Consider the following 17,802-nt stretch of genomic DNA (forward strand, 5'->3'; position numbering starts at 1 on the left):
CACTTCAAATCAGTGTAGATGAAGGGGAGGAGACAAGGCTTAAAAATCCTTCTTTAACCTGAGACAATTGAGACATGGATTGTGAATGTGTGCCATTCAGAGGGTGAATGGGCAAGACATACGTTTGAACAGGGTATGGTAGTAGGTGCCAGGCGCACTGGATTGTGTCAAGAACTGCAACGCTGCTGTGTTTCTCAACCTCAAAAGTTTCCCGTGTGTATCAAGAATGGTCCACCAACCAAAGGACATCCAGCCAACTTGACACAACTGTGGGAGTCAACATGGGCCAGCGTCCCCGTGGAACGCTTTCGACACCTTGTACAGTCCATGCCCTGACGAATTGGGGCTGTTCTGAGGGTAACAGGGGGTGCAACTCAATATTAGGAAGGTGTTCCTAATGTTTTGAACACTCAGTGTACAGAAATGGTGGTGTAGGTATAAATCAAAGAGCTCTTACGCTGTTGAAGGCTAGCTTGATGTTGCCTGCGTCCAGCGTTGTGGCTCTCTTGTCTGAGCTGATCACAGTGCCAAAGTCTTCAAAGCTAGTGTTTACCTCGACCAAGAAGTTTTTGTCCTGTGTGGAGGAAAGAGGAGAAAGTGTTAATAAAATGAAAACTACCATTGAGGCGATCGTGCAGATTGTACAATATCTACGCTGTAAAGTAGATTTAACTGCATCCCAAAAGGAACCCTACACTCTATTTCATACACTACTTTGGATCAGGCACCACAGGGCTCTGGTAAAAGGTAATGCACTATATAGGCAAAAAGTAGTGCGCTAAATAGGCAATAGGACGCCATTTGAGACCACAACGTGGGAGAAAACACAGAAGGTAACATCCTCCCACCTTCAGGATATCCTTAATGATCCGCTTCTCGTCGTGGTAGCGAGCCTTCAGGTCTTCCACGTAGAACTTGAACAGATCGAGGGGAGTGGAGCCTGCAGAATAGACACCATAAACTAACATGCACGCGTTATTCAAGATGTGCTCGGACAACACATGGTTACCGCATCACCAAAAGCTAGAGAACAAAGTCAACGACCACAAACCAGAGCAGCAGAAGTATAATACGACATTATCACCGCAGTACAAGTGGATAAGAGAACAACAATATTGATAACGTGCATGTGTGTGTGTGTGTCTATCAGTGTGTGTGTGTGTGCACGCGTCTGTGCATGTAAGTATGCGTATACCTGTGTGAGCCAGGGTTTCCGTTAGGAAAATGTGGCGCCGGACATTTTCATTTACTGGCCATTTGAGAAATTTACCGGAGCCATATGCATTGGGTGCGTAACCTGATTAGAGCGTCCACCCACGGTGCTCAGAATGACAGAAATCACATTTCGAGTATGGTAATTCATATTAACTGAACATGTAATTCATATTAACTGAACATGTAAGTCGAGGATGAACGATGCGCGGTCCTTTTTACCCAATTCCGATGCGCACTTTGAAGAGTTACTTTTCCGTAGCCAAGAAGACGAGTAACAAACAGCAAAATCACTAGCCTATGTCAATGTACTATCCCCCATCGTAGAAAGGTTGACCTATTCCACTGGTCAGCTTGTTGAGAAAGAAATAGACTATTCCAAAATACTCTAGGACAGTTGTGGGATGATAGACCCCAAATTCATTCAACCAGTACGCCACAATTTTGTAATTTTTTTTATCTGTCTGACGCAACCGATCAGAACATTTATCTCAACTATTATTTCTTCACATCACAAGCGCACAGGGCATAATACAGCGAGCCATTTCATGTGACAGAGATGAAAATATCCATTAGAAACATAGAAATAGGGGAGATCTAAAGATGCAAACAACTATCACGAGTTGCTAATATGACTAGGATTGTGGCTACCGGACAATGAAAGAAAGTTGATATAAAATAATTGCCTCCACGGATATGGTCTGATTTTGGCTAGGCTACTTTGAAGCAAGATAAGACGACATGCCTTATATGTATTAAAACGTTCAGGTTTCAAACAATGCCTCCAGCATTGTTTGACGCGCTGATGAAACCTGCCTTCCGCTGCCTATGTTTGCTGTTTGAGATGCTGTGGCAGCAGCTCTCGCGCTGTCTGACAGATTTTACACTCGAAAGGCTCTGTATCTGTACGCGTGTGATAAAGATACATAACCAATATACTGTACGCGTGTGATAAATAAGATACATAACCAATATACTGTACGCGTGTGATAAATAAGATACATAACCAATATACTGTACGCGTGTGATAAATAAGATGCATAACCAATATACTGTACGCGTGTGATAAATAAGATACATAACCAATATACTGTACACACACACACACACCAATTTAATTCTGCAAAATGATGCAAATGAACCTATAGACCGATAAGCATGAGAGTATGCGCATGCAGCAGGTGTCCTCATACCTGGCTGGCCCAGCATGTTGGCGAAGCGGATGTCTGAGCTGACGGTGGGGTACATCTCCATCCAGGCAGACATGGAGTGGAGCTGACCGTTGTCATGGAGCTCGTCCAGGAATTTCTAAGGGGGGGGCGGGGGGAGAAACATAAGGCTCAGCAAAGCAACTGAAATGACCGGGCTACGTCCCAATGGCACCATATTCCCTATATAGTGCACTATATAAAAGGAAATAGGGCGCCATTTGGAACGCAGTTCGGATAAATGACATCCCTGGGAGATCAGCCCATGCAAAATTCACTTATATTTTCCTGTACTTTTTCAGTACAGTATTACAGTCAAAACGCCTGACAAACTATTTGACTTTTTCTTCAGTCTGTGTTAGTCATAGAAATCCTATAATTCCCGTTGATCCGTTTTAAGAATGATCCAAGACGGTCCAAATGATCCGTACAGTTAACTCGAAATGACACAACGACAAGGTTCCAGTTTAACAAAGTTTACTATACCGTATGAACACACTACAAGGTAGCCATTCCACTCTAGGCTAGGTCCATCAACCCCAAGACTCCCTGCGCAGGCGCACTCTTGACTGAGTGATAGCCCCGTAATAACAGAAATATAGGGATACTTAAAACATGAACTTAACAATCTCCCCCTTTTCTTTAAAGACAAATAAAACATCAACATAATTAAATGTCCAAGTATTATTCAAGTTCCCCATTACAAATGGGTTGTGTGACAGTTTTTATTTGTATTACTCAAGCTGCCACTTTCCATTACTGAGAGCCTGTAGGAGGAGAGCCTGTAGGAGGAGAGCCTGTAGGAGGAGAGCCTGTAGGAGGAGAGCCTGTAGGAGGAGAGCCTGTAGGAGGAGAGCCTGTAGGAGGAGAGCCTGTAGGAGGAAAGCCTGTAGGAGGAGAGCCTGTAGGAGCACAAGACCGGATGCTCCTTTTTCAGTCAGACAGTCAGCAAGCTGTTGCTTTGTGGTCGACCTGGTAAACAGCTTTGAGGTGTGGAATCACAGTTGTAGCAAAGGTCTGTGAGCCACCCCAGATGAAGTCATCAACATGACAGGCAAGTACTCCAGTCACATTGTAGTCTTGATCAAGCCAATAGAAAACTGCAGGATCCACTTGTGACAGTTTTCCACCTGTATTCAGCATTGTTGCCTTGACTTTGTTGTACCAGTAGAGTGATGCATCTGCCAGTCCATACACACACTTTTTTAGTTTCCACAGTGTTCCTTCGCTCTTAGCTTCAGGCGGAGGTCGGATGTGAATGTCCCTTGACAGCTCTCTTCCCTGCAAAAATGCAGATTTGATGTCTATGGAATTAAGTTTCCATTTTTTCTGGCAGATCACTGACATCAGCAATCTGAGTGACTCTGAGGCACATGTCGGTGAGTCTTTTGGGAGTTGTTTAGCAGCCAGCTCCTCAAAACCTCTAGCCACTAGACGTGCTTTAGGCACTATTCCAGTTAAGGATTCTTTAAGGGTACACACCCACCTTGAGACACATTTTTGGCCAATGTCTTTGACTTCCTCAAACACTCCATTTTTCCTCCAATTACTGAGCTCATCTAGCTTAGCTGAGTCAAATGACACGTCCTTTGTTTCAAGTACATCATCATTTTGGATGTCATTCTGTTTTTCTCGATTTTCCATTGGTTCAATTCTGAGATTATCTACAAGTGACAGGTCAGCTGACCCTGTTGTACCAGGAAGTGTAACTGGTTCAGAGTACTGCAAGTTGTACCAGTACTGGTGTTTTCCTTTGGCTTTTCCTGCTCGTCCAATGACGGTTGCTGTATGTGGAATACCACTTTCTCTGTCCATGTATTTAACAGTTTATCCAGTTTTCAGATTGGAACAACCATGTTTTCTTAACACGTGGCTGTTGTTGAAAGTTTTCCTTATTTGAACGGTCAACAGTATTACCTGTGTCATGGTTGAAGGTCTCTGCTCCATTTCCTGTGTCAGTTTCAGTGTCCATATCATTGGATGCAACATCTGGTAGGTTATTGTCTGTTATTGTGTCCTTTTCATTAGGAGACTGATTCTCAGCAACAGCCCCTCCATCTTGTTGATCATTTACTTTCCCGCTATCTTGAGTGATGCACCCTGACAATGGTGCCTCCGTGCCTCACAAATATCACCACACCATCTTGGCCAATGACTACTCGAGGTCCTTTCCACTCTTGACAGTCGACTCGTTTGTAGTACACTTTGTTTCCAGTTTCGTACTTCTCATCGGTGGGTCGAAGCTGTTTCCGCAGAGCCCTGCGAATTCTTTCTGAGCACTCTGCTTCAGTGAACGCTTTTCTCGCTGCATGTAGTGCTGAAAGGTGCTGTCCCACCCATGTACTCACACTGGCCCCTTCTAGTGCTGGTGGCTTGTCAAACAGTACAGAGGGAAGATTAGGGTTCTGCCCGAACACTAGTCGGTATGGGCTGTAGCCATGAACATTGTGCATTTCATTTTTTGCCATCAAAGCCCAATCTAGGGCTGTTTCCAGTCACATCCATTGTCTTGCTTCACTTTCAGCACAATCTCTGTGAGTGTTTGATTATGTTTCTCCAGAAGTCCATTGCTCCATGGACTGTATGCAGCAGTTGTCTTTACTTCCATGTTGAAGTTCTCAGCCATTTCTCTTATTTCATTATTATTGAATTCTCCTCCATTGTCACTGTACAATTTCTGGGGCGGGCCATGCACACATATCCAGGAATGAATGAAGTGCTTGACGAGGTCACTGGGTTTCTTTGTATTCACAAGGCTTCCAGCACTGAAGAGTGTGAAGTGGTCAATAACGTGAAGGTACCACACACTTGGTCCTAACTCATGTTGATCTACAGCCACTGTTTCATTGTACTTGGAAGCCAGTGGCAAACCAACAGCTGGTCTGGGCTTAGGTTTGCTGTATTTCTGGCATGTCTCACAACTGTTAACTATCTGCCGTAAAATGTAAATACTCTCATTATCATTATCCCAGAACTGCTGAATAATTTCTGAAGTCTGTCAACTGTAGCATGTCCAAACTGTTTGTGAAGCTTTAACAATACTTTGTGTTTTTCCTCTGTGTTCATGTTCTCTGTGCCTGTCGGAATCTCCATGTGCTCTGTGTCCGTCAGAATCTCATTTTTGCATGGACTCTGTGTGATGTCTTTGTCTAAAATGTTTACACAATAGTGGCCTGAGGTAGTAAGTTCAAGGGTCACTGGTTGTTTAAACATCACTGCCTTGTCATTTTTTATGTCTAGTACAGCCCCTGCCTTCTTGAGGGAAGCTTTGCTTAATAGTAAGGGGATTTCTGTAGGGACCATCTCTGTTTCAATGTGACACTTAGTCTGACCAATGTTTGCTGGTATCTTAACTCGCTTGGTAGATTGGACGATTCTCCCATCTCCAAATGTGAAAGCTCTGTTGCTTGGTGTGTCAATCATATTTTGTACTTCATTCATATTTAGTTCACTGACATAGCTATCAAGTCATTTTGCACCACACACTGTCCGTGTACATGCAGTAACAATCACAGCAGATCCTAAGGATTCAACTATAAAGATCTCAGTATCAGATTCATTTGAAAACAGTGTAATGTTACACTGCTCTATCTCTGTGTTTACATTTTCCCCTGTTAGTTTAACTAGGTTCATTTTTATGAGGACAGTCTTTAACCCAATGGTAAGTGCTTTGACAAATAGCACATTTTGATCTCCTTCCATATTTGCCCAGTGGATTTGTGCCGGCAAATGGCGCCCTCCTCTGGTTGTCTTGATGACGTGACTTGTTGGCGCCTTTTCTCTGCTGCTCAGTGTAATATGCTGCGTCACTCACTTGCATCCCATCTGCTATTGGCGCGACAGACTTTCTTTTCACCAAAAAGTATTTTTAGTACCGACTTCATTGATGCAAAAGTCAGCACAGTACAAGCAGTCAAAGCCAACTGTTTCTCCCGACCATCCAGACAGGCAGTATCTAGCAACTTGAAAGCTAACACTGCATCCGGGAGAACCATGTGGTACTTTCACATCCTATTGTACCTCTGTTCCAAATCAATGATGTAGTCCGTCATTGCAACCGAAATGTCTCTAGTAAAACTGTCAAAGTTTGAATATGCCTCGTAGGCACGGTCTTTCTCTTCTTTAAGACAGAATCCAGTGCTCTGATCAAAGTTCCCATACCGTAATCCTTGTTCAATCCTCAATGGATATTTCCAGTGCTGTATCTCTCGCTCTTCCCTCGAGTGATAATACCACCGCAAGTGCTTGCTTTTTCTCGTCCAGATTAGTAACCCGTGTCCAGATTCCAAGTAAATTTTTCCAACTTTCATACGACCTCTTCTCGTCGAACCGAGGTGGCACATTGTAGTTATTAGCCATCCTCTGCTACCAATGCTAACTTAAAATGACACAATGACTAGGTTCCAGTTTAACAAAGTTTACTATACCGTATGAACACAATACAAGGTAGCCATTCCACTCTAGGCTAGGTCCATCAACCCCAAGACTTCCTGCGCAGGCGAACTCTTGACTGAGTGATAGCCCCGTAATAACAGAAATATAGGGATACTTAAAACATGAACTTAACACGTACCATGTTGCTAGGCTACCAATATCCATTCTAATGTTCTATATATAATTCTATGGTGTTAGCATTGTTTGTATCATAATCCTCTACCGTGTACACGGTTCCCAAAATGCTCCATGGTGAGGTAGAGGAGGAGACCCGTCTTTCTCACCTGGAAGGACTCTCGGTTCTTGCGCTGTCTCCTCCTTTCCCTCAGCAGTGTCTTCTGCTTCTCGTCCTCCTCCTCCTTCTCCAGCGCTCGGATGTGCTCCTCGAAACAGATCAGAGCGTCCTCTTTGTCCATGTCTGAAGCAAGCAAGGAGAGGAAAGGAGAGAAAGAGAGAGAGGGGAGAACGTCAACAGGGCACCCACGCAGCAAACAGAGTCAGTCTTTTACACACACACTGCTGCGCCACACAGGCACACGCTGCAAACCACAGCACCTGACTGGACAGGGCAGTCATTCACCAACTTCAGTTACTCGGCCTGTTCAGTCGTTCACCTATTCAAACTCACAGACGGACCCTTTTGTTTTTATGACGCACAAGTAACAGCTCTGCTGCTTTAGTTAAATGAATGCAGAGCTCTGAGAAAGGTTGTGTCCCAAATCTGTCCCATATAGGGCTCTGGTCAAAAGTAGTGCACTGTCGGGAATAGGGTGCCATTTGAGATGCAGATAGTATGAATGAGTGTGCAGCGTACTCTGGAGCTCCTCGTCCTCTGCGAAGGTGGGGTTGTCCAGCAGGTACTGCTGGGCCTCGGACCAGGTGGTGCGGTACGTCACGTTGGCCATGTTGTCCAGGATGTTCTTCAGAGCCTCCCAGTTCCTCTTCCTCAGCTGCTTGGCTTGCTCCTGTACCCCACACACGACAAAGATGGAACAGACTAGAGTGAAGAGGAGGTCCTCAACACATTCTGACAGATAATGTCCTTAGTAATCAGCGTGGGGCTCAATTCCATTTCGATTCAGGAAGTACACAGACATTTTTTCTTCCTGAATTGAAATGGAATTGATCCCAACCCTGATAGTAATACTAGGGATCAAATACATTATTTTCCCTCACACTATATTTCTTTTGTAAATAGAAATGTTTAATTTTAAATAGGATAAAATGTTGGGAAGTGAAAGTGAATGTAGATGGAAGAGAATAAAGTGGTAGTTGTGACTCCACACTCCAAAAAACAAGCCCAGCAGGCTCTAGTTATTCATGTAGTTCTGTCCTTGAGCTGTTGTCTATTCATGTTCTGTATTATGTCATGTTTCATGTGGACCCCAGGAAGAGTAGCTGATGCTTTTGCAACAGCTAAATGGGGATGCTACTAAAATGCCAAATACCCCAAAAAAGGCAGCCTAACGGCAATAAAACTGACCTTCTCCTTCTTGGCTAGGTAGAACAGGACGTCTTCATAGATCTCCAGTCTGTCCCTCTCTGGGACGGTGCTCCACACATCGAGCTCCGCAAACATCTGCTCTGCTTTCCTGGTTCACACACAGAGACAACCAGTTTTTTTATTATTATTATTATTTTTCATTTACCTTTATTTAACTCGGCAAGTCAGTTAAGAACAAATTCTTATTTACAATGACGGCCTACCAAAAGGCCTCCTGCAGGGACGGGGACGGGATAAAAAAATAAACACAGGACAAAACACGAGAGACAACACTACATAAAGAGAGACCTAAGACAACATAGCAAGGCAGCAACACAACATGGTAGCAACACCACATGGCAGCTGCACAACATGGAACAAACATTATTGGGCACAGACAACAGCACAAAGGGCAAGAAGGTAGAGACAACAATACATCACACAAAGCAGGCACAACTGTCAGTGAGTGTGTCCATGATTGAGTCTTTGAATGAAGAGATTGAGATAAAACTGTCCAGTTTGAGTGTTTGTTGCAGCTCGTTCCAGTCGCTAGCTGCAGCGAAATGAAAAGACGAGCGACGCAGAGATGTGTGTGTGCTTTGGGGACCTTTAACAGAATGTGACTGGCAGAATGGGTGTTGTATGTGGAGGATGAGGGCTGCAGTAGATATCTCAGATAGGGGGGAGTGAGGCCTAAGAGGGTTTTTATAAATAAGCATCAACCAGTGGGTCTTGTGATGGGTATACAGAGATGACCAGTTTACAGAGGAGTATAGAGTGCAGTCATGTGTCCTATAAGGAGCATTGGTGGCAAATCTGATGGACGAGTGGTAAAGAACATTAGCCCGCTTGAGAGCACCCTTTCCTGCCGATCTATAAATGATGTCTCTGTAATCTAGCATGGGTAGGATGGTCGTCTGAATCAGGGTTAGTTTGGCAGCTGGGGTGAAAAAGGAGCGATTACGATAGAGGAAACCAAGTTAAAATTTAACTTTAGCCTGCAGCTTTGATATGTGCTGAGAGAAGGACAGTGCACCATCTAGCCAAACTCCCAAATACTTGTATGAGGTGACTACCTCAAGCTCTAAACCCTCAGGTAGTAATAACACCTGTGGGAAGAGGGGCATTCTTCTTACCAAACCACATGACCTTTGTTTTGGAGGTGTTCAGAACAAGGTTAAGGGTAGAGAAAGCTGTTGGACACTAAGAAAGCTTTGTTGTAGAGCATTTAACACACAATCCGGGGAGGGGCCAGCTGAGCATACGACTGTATCATCTGCATATAAATGGATGATGCTGCCTGAGCTATGTTGTTGATGTAAATTGAGAAGAGAAGAGCGTGGGGCCTAGGTTCAAGCCTTGGGGTACTCCCTTGGTGACAGGCAGTGACTGAGACAGCAGATTTTCTGACTTTATACACTGCACTCTTTGAGGTAGTTAGCAAACCAGGTCAAAGACCCCTCAGAGACACCACTACTCCTTAGCCGGCCCACAAGAATGGAATGGTCTACCATATCAAAAGCTTTGACCAAGTCAATAAAAATAGCAGCACAACATTGATTAGAATCAAGGGCAATGGTGACATCATTGAGGACCTTTAAGGTTGCAGTGACACATCCATAACCTGAGCGGAAACCAGATTGCATACCAGAGATAATACTATAGACATCAAGAAATCCAGTCAGTTGATTATTGACAAGTTTTTCCAACACTTTTGATAAACAAGGCAAAATAGAAATAGGCCTATAACAATTAGGATCAGCTTGATCTCCCCCTTTAAATAAAGGACGAACCGTGGCTGCCTTCCAAGCAATGGGAACCTCCCCAAAAAGCAAAGACAGGTTAAAAAGGTCAGAGATAGGCTTGGGGATGATAGGGGCAGCAACCTTAAGGAAGAAAGGGTCTAAACCATCTGGCCCGGGATGTTTTTTGGGGGTCAAGTTTCAGGAGCTCCTTTAACACCTCCGACTCAGTGACTGCCTGCAGGGAGAAACTTTGTAGCGGGGCAGGGGAAAAAGAGGGAGAAGCATCGGGGATAGTCACATTAGAAGGGGTGGGAGATGACAAAATGTTGGACGGGCAAGGAGGCATGCCTGAGTCAAATAGGAATCCTGACTTAATGAAGTGTTGATTAAAGAGCTCAGCCATGTGCTTCTTGTCAGTAACAACCACATCATCAACATTAAGGGACATGGGCAGCTGTGAGGAGGAGGGTTTATTCTCCAGGTCTTTAACCGTTTTCCAGAACTTCTTGGGGTTAGACCCACAGAGAGACAACTGATCCTTAAAGTAACTAAACTAAAGTTTTTTAGCAAGTGTCTATGACAAATCAGGACAGGTCGTTTCACTGAGCAGCCATTACAAACACAGGCTGTAAAACAGTGATCACTAAGGTCAATACAGAAAACACCAGACTGATACCTATCAGGATTATTTGTGAGGATAACATCAAGAAGAGTAGCCTTTTCTGGGTGTTTTGAGTCATACGTCGTGGGATTGGTAATCTGAGAAAGATTTAGGGAGTCTCATTACTTTAGGACTTGGTCAGGTGGTTTAAGCATGTCCCAGTTTAGGTCACCTAGGAAGACAAATTTAGACTTAGTGTAAGGGGCCAGGTGAGAGCTTAGGGCAGGTAGGGTACAGGCCGGTGCTGATGGAGGACGATAGCACCCAGCAACAGTCAACAAAGAGCTATTTGAAAGTTGAATACTTAAAACCAGCAAATCACATTGTTTGGGGACAGACTTGGTGGAGACAACCGAGCACTGAAGGTGGTCCTTGGTAAAGATTGCCACGCCCCCACCTTTGGAAGATCGGACTTGCCAAAAAAGGTAATGACCAGAAAGGTTAACATCTGTATTCAAAACGCTCTTCCTTAACCACGTCTCAGTAATGACCAACACATCTGGATTGGAGCTTTGAACCCACACTTTCAATTGATCCATTTTCGGTAATAAGCTTCTAGTGTTAACGGGCAGAAAACCCAGGCTTTTTACAAGAGCAGAAATCAGTGAAGCAGATATCAGAACACAAGTCAGAATTGGGGCCAGCAACTATAGATGGGCCAGCGTGTACATGCACATTTCCAGATATCATCAACAGTAATACAATCACGGCACGGCATAGTACAAGGAGAGCTCTGCAGTGCTGATTTATGACATCTGAATGTGCATCAGATGGCAACAAGATCATATTGTACAGCAATTTCATCAGGTAACATGAATATAAAGCCAGCGAGAGATGTGTGGGAACAAACATAGTCTGTCCCACGGTTGGGTAAAGAAAGTTCGTAGTCAACAAAGCATGCAGGAGTCATGAGGCAAATAGCGAAATGCACAAGATTCTTTTTTTTTTATATATATAATGACTTGGGGCTAACCATAGTAAGTTCAGAGTCACTCGCCCCAACAGTGCTGGAGGCGAGCGAAAGCTTTGGAGAGAGGAAGGGGCAACCAGGGCAGACGGTGAACAGATTGCCAGGTGGAATCCAAGCAGCAGTGCAGCAGGAAAAGGGAGTAGGTGTCACATCCACTTGGGAGAAGCTTTTATTTCTGGAGGCAGATTTCTTGTAGAAAATGCCAGTCTCTGAACAGCAGGAGGGGGCTTCTAGGCCTCTGGGTTTGGGTGGGGTAGACTGCCGTTTGTTGGGCTCAAAGGCTTCGACACCTCTTGCTTCACACGTCAGTATCTTCACAAGTTGTATCTCTTTGTCCTAGAAAAGTTTGATAGCTTTCAGTCCATATAAAGTCAAATATATCCTTGTAATGTATTTTTCTTGGCTTTTGAAAGTATAAAATAGCTTCAGACTAAACATTGCTCACTCGGCTCCAGGTTGGATGGTGTTTTCAGGTTTCTGTTTGTTTCCCAGAGCATTTGCTGTGTAGTTGGGAATAATAATCCTTGGGTGTAGGAATCATTCCAGATAATTCCAGGTAATTCCGTTGTTATGTTGTTTAGGGTAGCATTCTGTATATGTCCCTGCTAACTCCAAATCTATTTTTTTTTTTTTTAAAACATGCTGAAAAATGTGGGAGCTCATCTGCTCATGACCTCCCTCTCTCTCGATAAAAAGAAAAATGTCATGCATGACAAATAGGGTTGCGAAATTCCGCTAACTTTCCTAAAATTCCCAGGTTTTCAGATATCCCGTTTGCAAGATTCCCAAAATCAGTAAGGAATAAGTTGGAAATCCAGACTCCAAATGCAATGACACTTTGCTCCCCACGGGGGCAGCATTACACAAGCTAAAACCATCACTATTGCTGCTCGCCCAGCTCAAAGCACTGCTGCTATTGTTTGAGATGATTACAATTGTCCAAAAAAAGGTCCATTTGAATTTCAACTTTTACAAGACATAACATTTGCCTACAATTCTTCATGAGAAGAAACGTGTATTCAAAATACGTCACGACGCGGTGAAACCATATCAAGTTCATTATCTCCATGCTACCAGTGAGGCCAGTAGAGTAGTAGTACTTCTAGAATGAGTGGGTCCTAAAAACATGAAAAGGAATGACGACACAGTCAGACGACCCTGATGTCACCCCCCCAGCTGTTCGTCTTAGGCCAGCCCAGCGCGTACACACAACATCGAGTCGCCGCGACAACACCAGCCCGTGGCCTCCAAACTGGCCGGTTGTCAAGGTCGATCACTTCGCCTGGAGCCATGTCAGTGACTTTCACACCCAGAAAGACAGACAGGAGAGGGGTAGGGGGGAGAGCGAGCGAGTAGGGGGAGAGAGAGAGAGCCTGCGTGGTAATGTGAAAAAAAACACCACCAAAATTTTTTTTTGGACCCCTTTTATTCTCTGGTACTACTAGTGTTTACTCAGCTATTAAAATTTGTCAGGCAGCAGGTAGCCTAGCAGTTAAAGCGTTGGGCCAGTAACCGAAAGGTCGCTGGTTCAAATACCCGAGCCGAAGAGGTAAAAACACCTGTGGATGTGCCCTTGAGCAAGGCACTTAAACACTCATTTGCTCCAGGGGCGCCGTACTACTATGGCTGAGCCTGTAAAACAACACACTTCACTGCACCTATCCGGTGTACGTGACAATAAAACATTTTTTCCCCCCTGCTAATAATAAGTCTGGTATGGCTAGATATGGGCCATGGACTGACCACAACTGCACAACGGAATGGTCAGCGTCGATGATTAAGTGGGGGTATATTATTGGTGCTCTGGCCATATAATTAAGCAATAGGGCACCTCGGGGGTTTGTGGTATATGTCAATATACCGCTGCTAAGGGCTGTTGAGCACGACGCAACGCAGAGTGCCTGGATACAGTCCTTAGCTTTGGTATATTGGCCATATACCACAAACCCCGAGGTGCCTTATTGCTATTATTATTATTTTACCTTTATTTAAATAGGCAAGTCAGTTAAGAACAAATTCTTATTTACAATGACGGCCTACCCCGGCGACGCTGGGCCAATTGTGCGCCGCCCTATGGGACTCCCAATCGCGGCCGGGTTGTGATACAGCCTGGAATCGAACCAGGGTCTGCAGTGACGCCTCTAGCACTGAGATGCAGTGCTACGCCACTCAGGAGCCCAAACATCGAACCTAGTTATAAACTGGTTACCAATGAAATTAGAAGAGTAAAAAAATATATGTTTTGTCATACCCGTGGCATACGTCCTGATATACCACGGCTGTCAGCCAATCAGCATTCAGGGTTTGAACCACCCAGTTTATAATGCATCGTGCCTGAGAACAGCCCTTAGCCGTTGTATATTGGCCATATACCACACTCCCTCTGGCCATATTGCTTAAATAACTTCATCTTTTTTATATAATTTTATTGATTATCTCAATATCTCCACATATTAGCAACTCCAGGAAGCACATATCAATGACAGAAACGTAGAAGTATAGACTGAGGCCTGCATCCCAAGCTTATGGGCCCTGGTCAAAAGCAGTGCCTTATATAGGGAATAGGGTAGCATTTGGGACGCAACTTGACTTTACCAAGAAAGGTACTTACTTGTATCTGGTTGTAGATGTCATTTTCTCGTGGTTTTCCAAAAATCGCTGATACGTTTCCTTGGACTCCTTGTACTTGATCCTAGTCTCCTCCTTCTCCTCTTTCTCTGTCTGCACCTTGTAAGCATTGAAGGCCTGCTTTTTCTCACTTAATTTCGGCAGAGCACTTCAAATGAGAAATAGGGACAAACAGCTGGTTAGAGACATTGTTTAATATTCATGGACGAACATTCGCATAATCAGTAAACCGAGGAAGTGGGTGGGTACCTGTAGCGTGGGTCATTGATGATCATTTTCATGGCTTGTTCCCAAGACGCACTGGATGAAACGCCCTGAAATTTAAAGAGTACATCGAGCTTTAAGATTTGATTCATATATAAAGTACTCTAGTCAACACAAATCAACCCAGCTGTATAATCTGCATCACAGCTCATATATAGTAAAGCTGTGTATGAGGGCAGCTCACATTTCCATCAACAGTAAACAATAGATTATGCTGGGAGTAGCCTATGTATTGAATCTATGCACCCGTGTAGAGGCATGTGTAGCCTATCTGAAAGATGCAACAAGGAGTGGTGATGCGATTCTCTGACTTGTTCCAGGCATGGCGATTCATTATCCTTAATTACTAATAGTTGCGGGGGTTAAGACGGCTGGAGTGCCAATAATATAAAGAAATGCCACAGAGAGAAAGCTTACGTTAAGTGGACTTTTTGTCCGTCTGTCTCCAAGAGAGTGACTCCATCCATTATGAACAGATTATTTCTGGGCATGCATTTGCCTCGTCACAGGCCCCCTCCCCCCAAATGGCACCCTATCCCCTATATAATGCACTAGTTAGGCTATGGGCCCTGGTCAAAAGTAGTGCACTAAACTGGGAATAGACTGTTATTTCAAAACCCAACCAGAGTTATTCTAATCCAGCGGATCACGTCAATCTCCGCTGTCCTAATCCGGACATGTGTTTTCATCCAATAACGGCAATCACAAAGACAGAGGCATTAAGAGCTCGCAGGGAAACGGCAAGGAGCAATCTCGGAGGAGAGCGTTGTGTGCCAAATTAAAAATACCTAAATATAGCTACGCCGAGCCACCTTGGTCAAAAACAACACATCCGTCGCCACAATGGCAACAGGAGGAGCGGCGAGGCTTAGCAATCATGCGAAAGACCGGAGAGTGCTCACGCTGAGCGAGATGGATTAATTAGAGTCCAAGAGGGCCATTTTGGTAAACAATCTTTAGGTCGGGAGGACACTCCAGCTTTATTACAGTCAAGTCATAACAGCGCGTCGAGCACCTTATTTACAAACCCAATGAGAGTGCTTCTCAGACAGAAGTGTGTGGGTGTGATTCATGATGGCGTCTAGCTAGCAGAGCTTCGGGGCTTCATGGACACAGTCGATGACCGTGCTTTGCCTTTATGTGCGCGTTATATTGATGTAATGTTCAGATTGTAATTTCGAAACGATCATTGGGATGATGCATGCTGATGATTCATGCAGGAGCCCCGACTGAGCAGCCGGAGAGTAATGAAAACCCATCTGGAATGATCACCTTCTCCTTCAGGAGCTCTTTGAAGGCCTGCTTGGCCTCTTCTTTCGTGTTCCACTTGTACGTTTTCTTCACTAGCTCTGGCCTCTCCTCTTTTGAGGTGTCATTACTAAAGAAAAGAAAGACAGAAAGGAAGAGAAAGACCTTAACATTGTCCTAAGATAAAAACAACATCAGGTTTTTGGTAGTCTAAAATATTTTGGGGGTATTTTGAAGTTTTATTGGCAGACAAAGATTAAAATATGAGATGGGGAAATAGGTTAAAAGGTCAGTGCTTTCTTGATATTCCTGGTGAGTTCATTGTAAGCCCGTGCGGGGAGCCTGTTTCTAAACTCTCTGGGGTTAAAGGGTCTGTCTGTAGTACCAACCTGGCTGAGGCCTCCATACCGGCCAAGTCCTCTGTGGAGTTGACAGGCGAGTCAGCGTTGACCTCAGCTACAAGCATGGGCACCAGGGACATCTGTTCCACTGAGACGGTTGTAGCTGGCCTCATGGCCGGTATTTCCATCATCATGGTCGCCATCGAAGCAGCGCTGTCGAGCTGAAGGTTGGGGGTGATGACAGTGCCAGGAGCACCTACCTCTGCCATCCTGTAATCAGTTTGGTTATTATTGACGGTGGACCTTCATTCAGCATCATCCACCATGTTGTTGTTAGACATAACAGGAGAGTGCCTCTCAAATACGTCAAAACTAATTAGGTCATTCCACTGACACATATCTGTAAATAATAGATCGAAATATTAAAAGGATTCATTTGATGAAGCTAAACGTGTTCCGTCATCTACAAAGATCTTTTATGCGCTAAAAAGTAACTGGCTGTGATACAAAGTAAAATGCTTTGGCAACAAAGTTTGTTGAGCACGGGTAATAATAAGCAGCTCTTACCCATTCTCCTCAGCTTTTATCATGGCTAGAAAAAAAGAAGAGAAACGCATGTTAACAATGCCTATGCAGGATACTTCTAGGAACTCATTTCATTTTTAAGAATGAATGCCATTAAGAGGAGTTTGTGCAAAGTGCTGGCTGATCTATCATTACCAATAGCTGATCAATGTCCATTGACGGCACCGCTGCCATTTACACTGGTCTAAAGGATGAGTAAATGCTTCCCCTGGCCAGGGCCCGTATCCACAAAGCGTCTTAGGAGTAGAAAATTGGCCCTAAGTGCTGAGAAGAGACATTTTACTCCTACTCTTATGGGTCACACCTAGTTGACAGATATTTAGGACACCTCATGAGCGGTCCTAACCAGTTGCAGCAGGCGTCTTGATAATAGAAAAGTGCAGCGAGTCAGTGGTTCCTGCCCCACATGCAATTGCTTTGGAGTTGCTAAAAATAAGTTTTTATATTTCTAAATATTTTTTTTTTTTTATTTAACCTTTATTTCATGGCTCTTTGCTATGAGACTCGAAATTGAGCTCAGGTGCATCCTGTTTCCATTGATCATCCTTGAGATGTATCTACAACTTGATTGGAGTCTACCTTTGCCAAATTCAATTGATTGGACATGATTTAGAAAGGCACACACCTGTCTATATAAAAGGTCCCACAGTTGACAGTGCATGTCAGAGCAAAAACCAAACCATGAGGTCTAAGGAATTGTCCGTAGAGCTCCGAGACAGGATTGTGTCGAGGCACTGATCTGGGGAAGGGTACCAAAACATTTCTGCAGCATTGAAAGTCTACAAGAACCACTAAGACTCTTCCTAGAGCTGGCTGCCTGGGGGAGAAGGGCCTTGGTCAGGGAGGTGACCAAGCACCCGATGGTCCCTTCTAACAGAGCTCCAGAGTTCCTCTATGAAGATAGGAGAACCTTTAAGAAGGACAACCATCTCTGCAGCACTCCACCAATCAGGCCTTTATGGCAGAGTGGCCAGACGGAAGCCACTCCTCAGTGAAAGGCACATGACAGTCCGCTTGGAGTTT

At 44.3% G+C, this 17,802-nt stretch overlaps 1 protein-coding gene across 3 annotated transcripts in view; it reads right to left on the reverse strand.

Annotated features, from left to right (window-relative positions):
• Positions 1 to 17,802, reverse strand: part of LOC106586165 (pre-mRNA-processing factor 40 homolog A) — a 41,180-nt gene that overhangs the window by 12,280 nt on the left and 11,098 nt on the right. For 2 of the 3 annotated variants that reach the window (XM_014173092.2, XM_014173090.2), the window contains 11 exons: positions 16,762 to 16,786; positions 16,243 to 16,464; positions 15,878 to 15,983; positions 14,591 to 14,655; positions 14,325 to 14,489; positions 8,338 to 8,446; positions 7,669 to 7,819; positions 7,139 to 7,272; positions 2,406 to 2,520; positions 849 to 961; positions 458 to 574 (listed from right to left, as the gene is read on the reverse strand). In XM_014173092.2, the coding sequence (XP_014028567.1) occupies positions 458 to 574; positions 849 to 961; positions 2,406 to 2,520; positions 7,139 to 7,272; positions 7,669 to 7,819; positions 8,338 to 8,446; positions 14,325 to 14,489; positions 14,591 to 14,655; positions 15,878 to 15,983; positions 16,243 to 16,464; positions 16,762 to 16,786 (1,322 nt within the window). The remainder of the gene's footprint in view (positions 1 to 457; positions 575 to 848; positions 962 to 2,405; positions 2,521 to 7,138; positions 7,273 to 7,668; positions 7,820 to 8,337; positions 8,447 to 14,324; positions 14,490 to 14,590; positions 14,656 to 15,877; positions 15,984 to 16,242; positions 16,465 to 16,761; positions 16,787 to 17,802) is intronic. The other variant, XM_014173091.2, reaches the window with a different exon arrangement.

This window comes from Salmo salar, chromosome ssa25 (genome assembly GCF_905237065.1).
Source record: "Salmo salar chromosome ssa25, Ssal_v3.1, whole genome shotgun sequence".
Classification (NCBI taxonomy): Eukaryota; Metazoa; Chordata; class Actinopteri; order Salmoniformes; family Salmonidae; genus Salmo; species Salmo salar.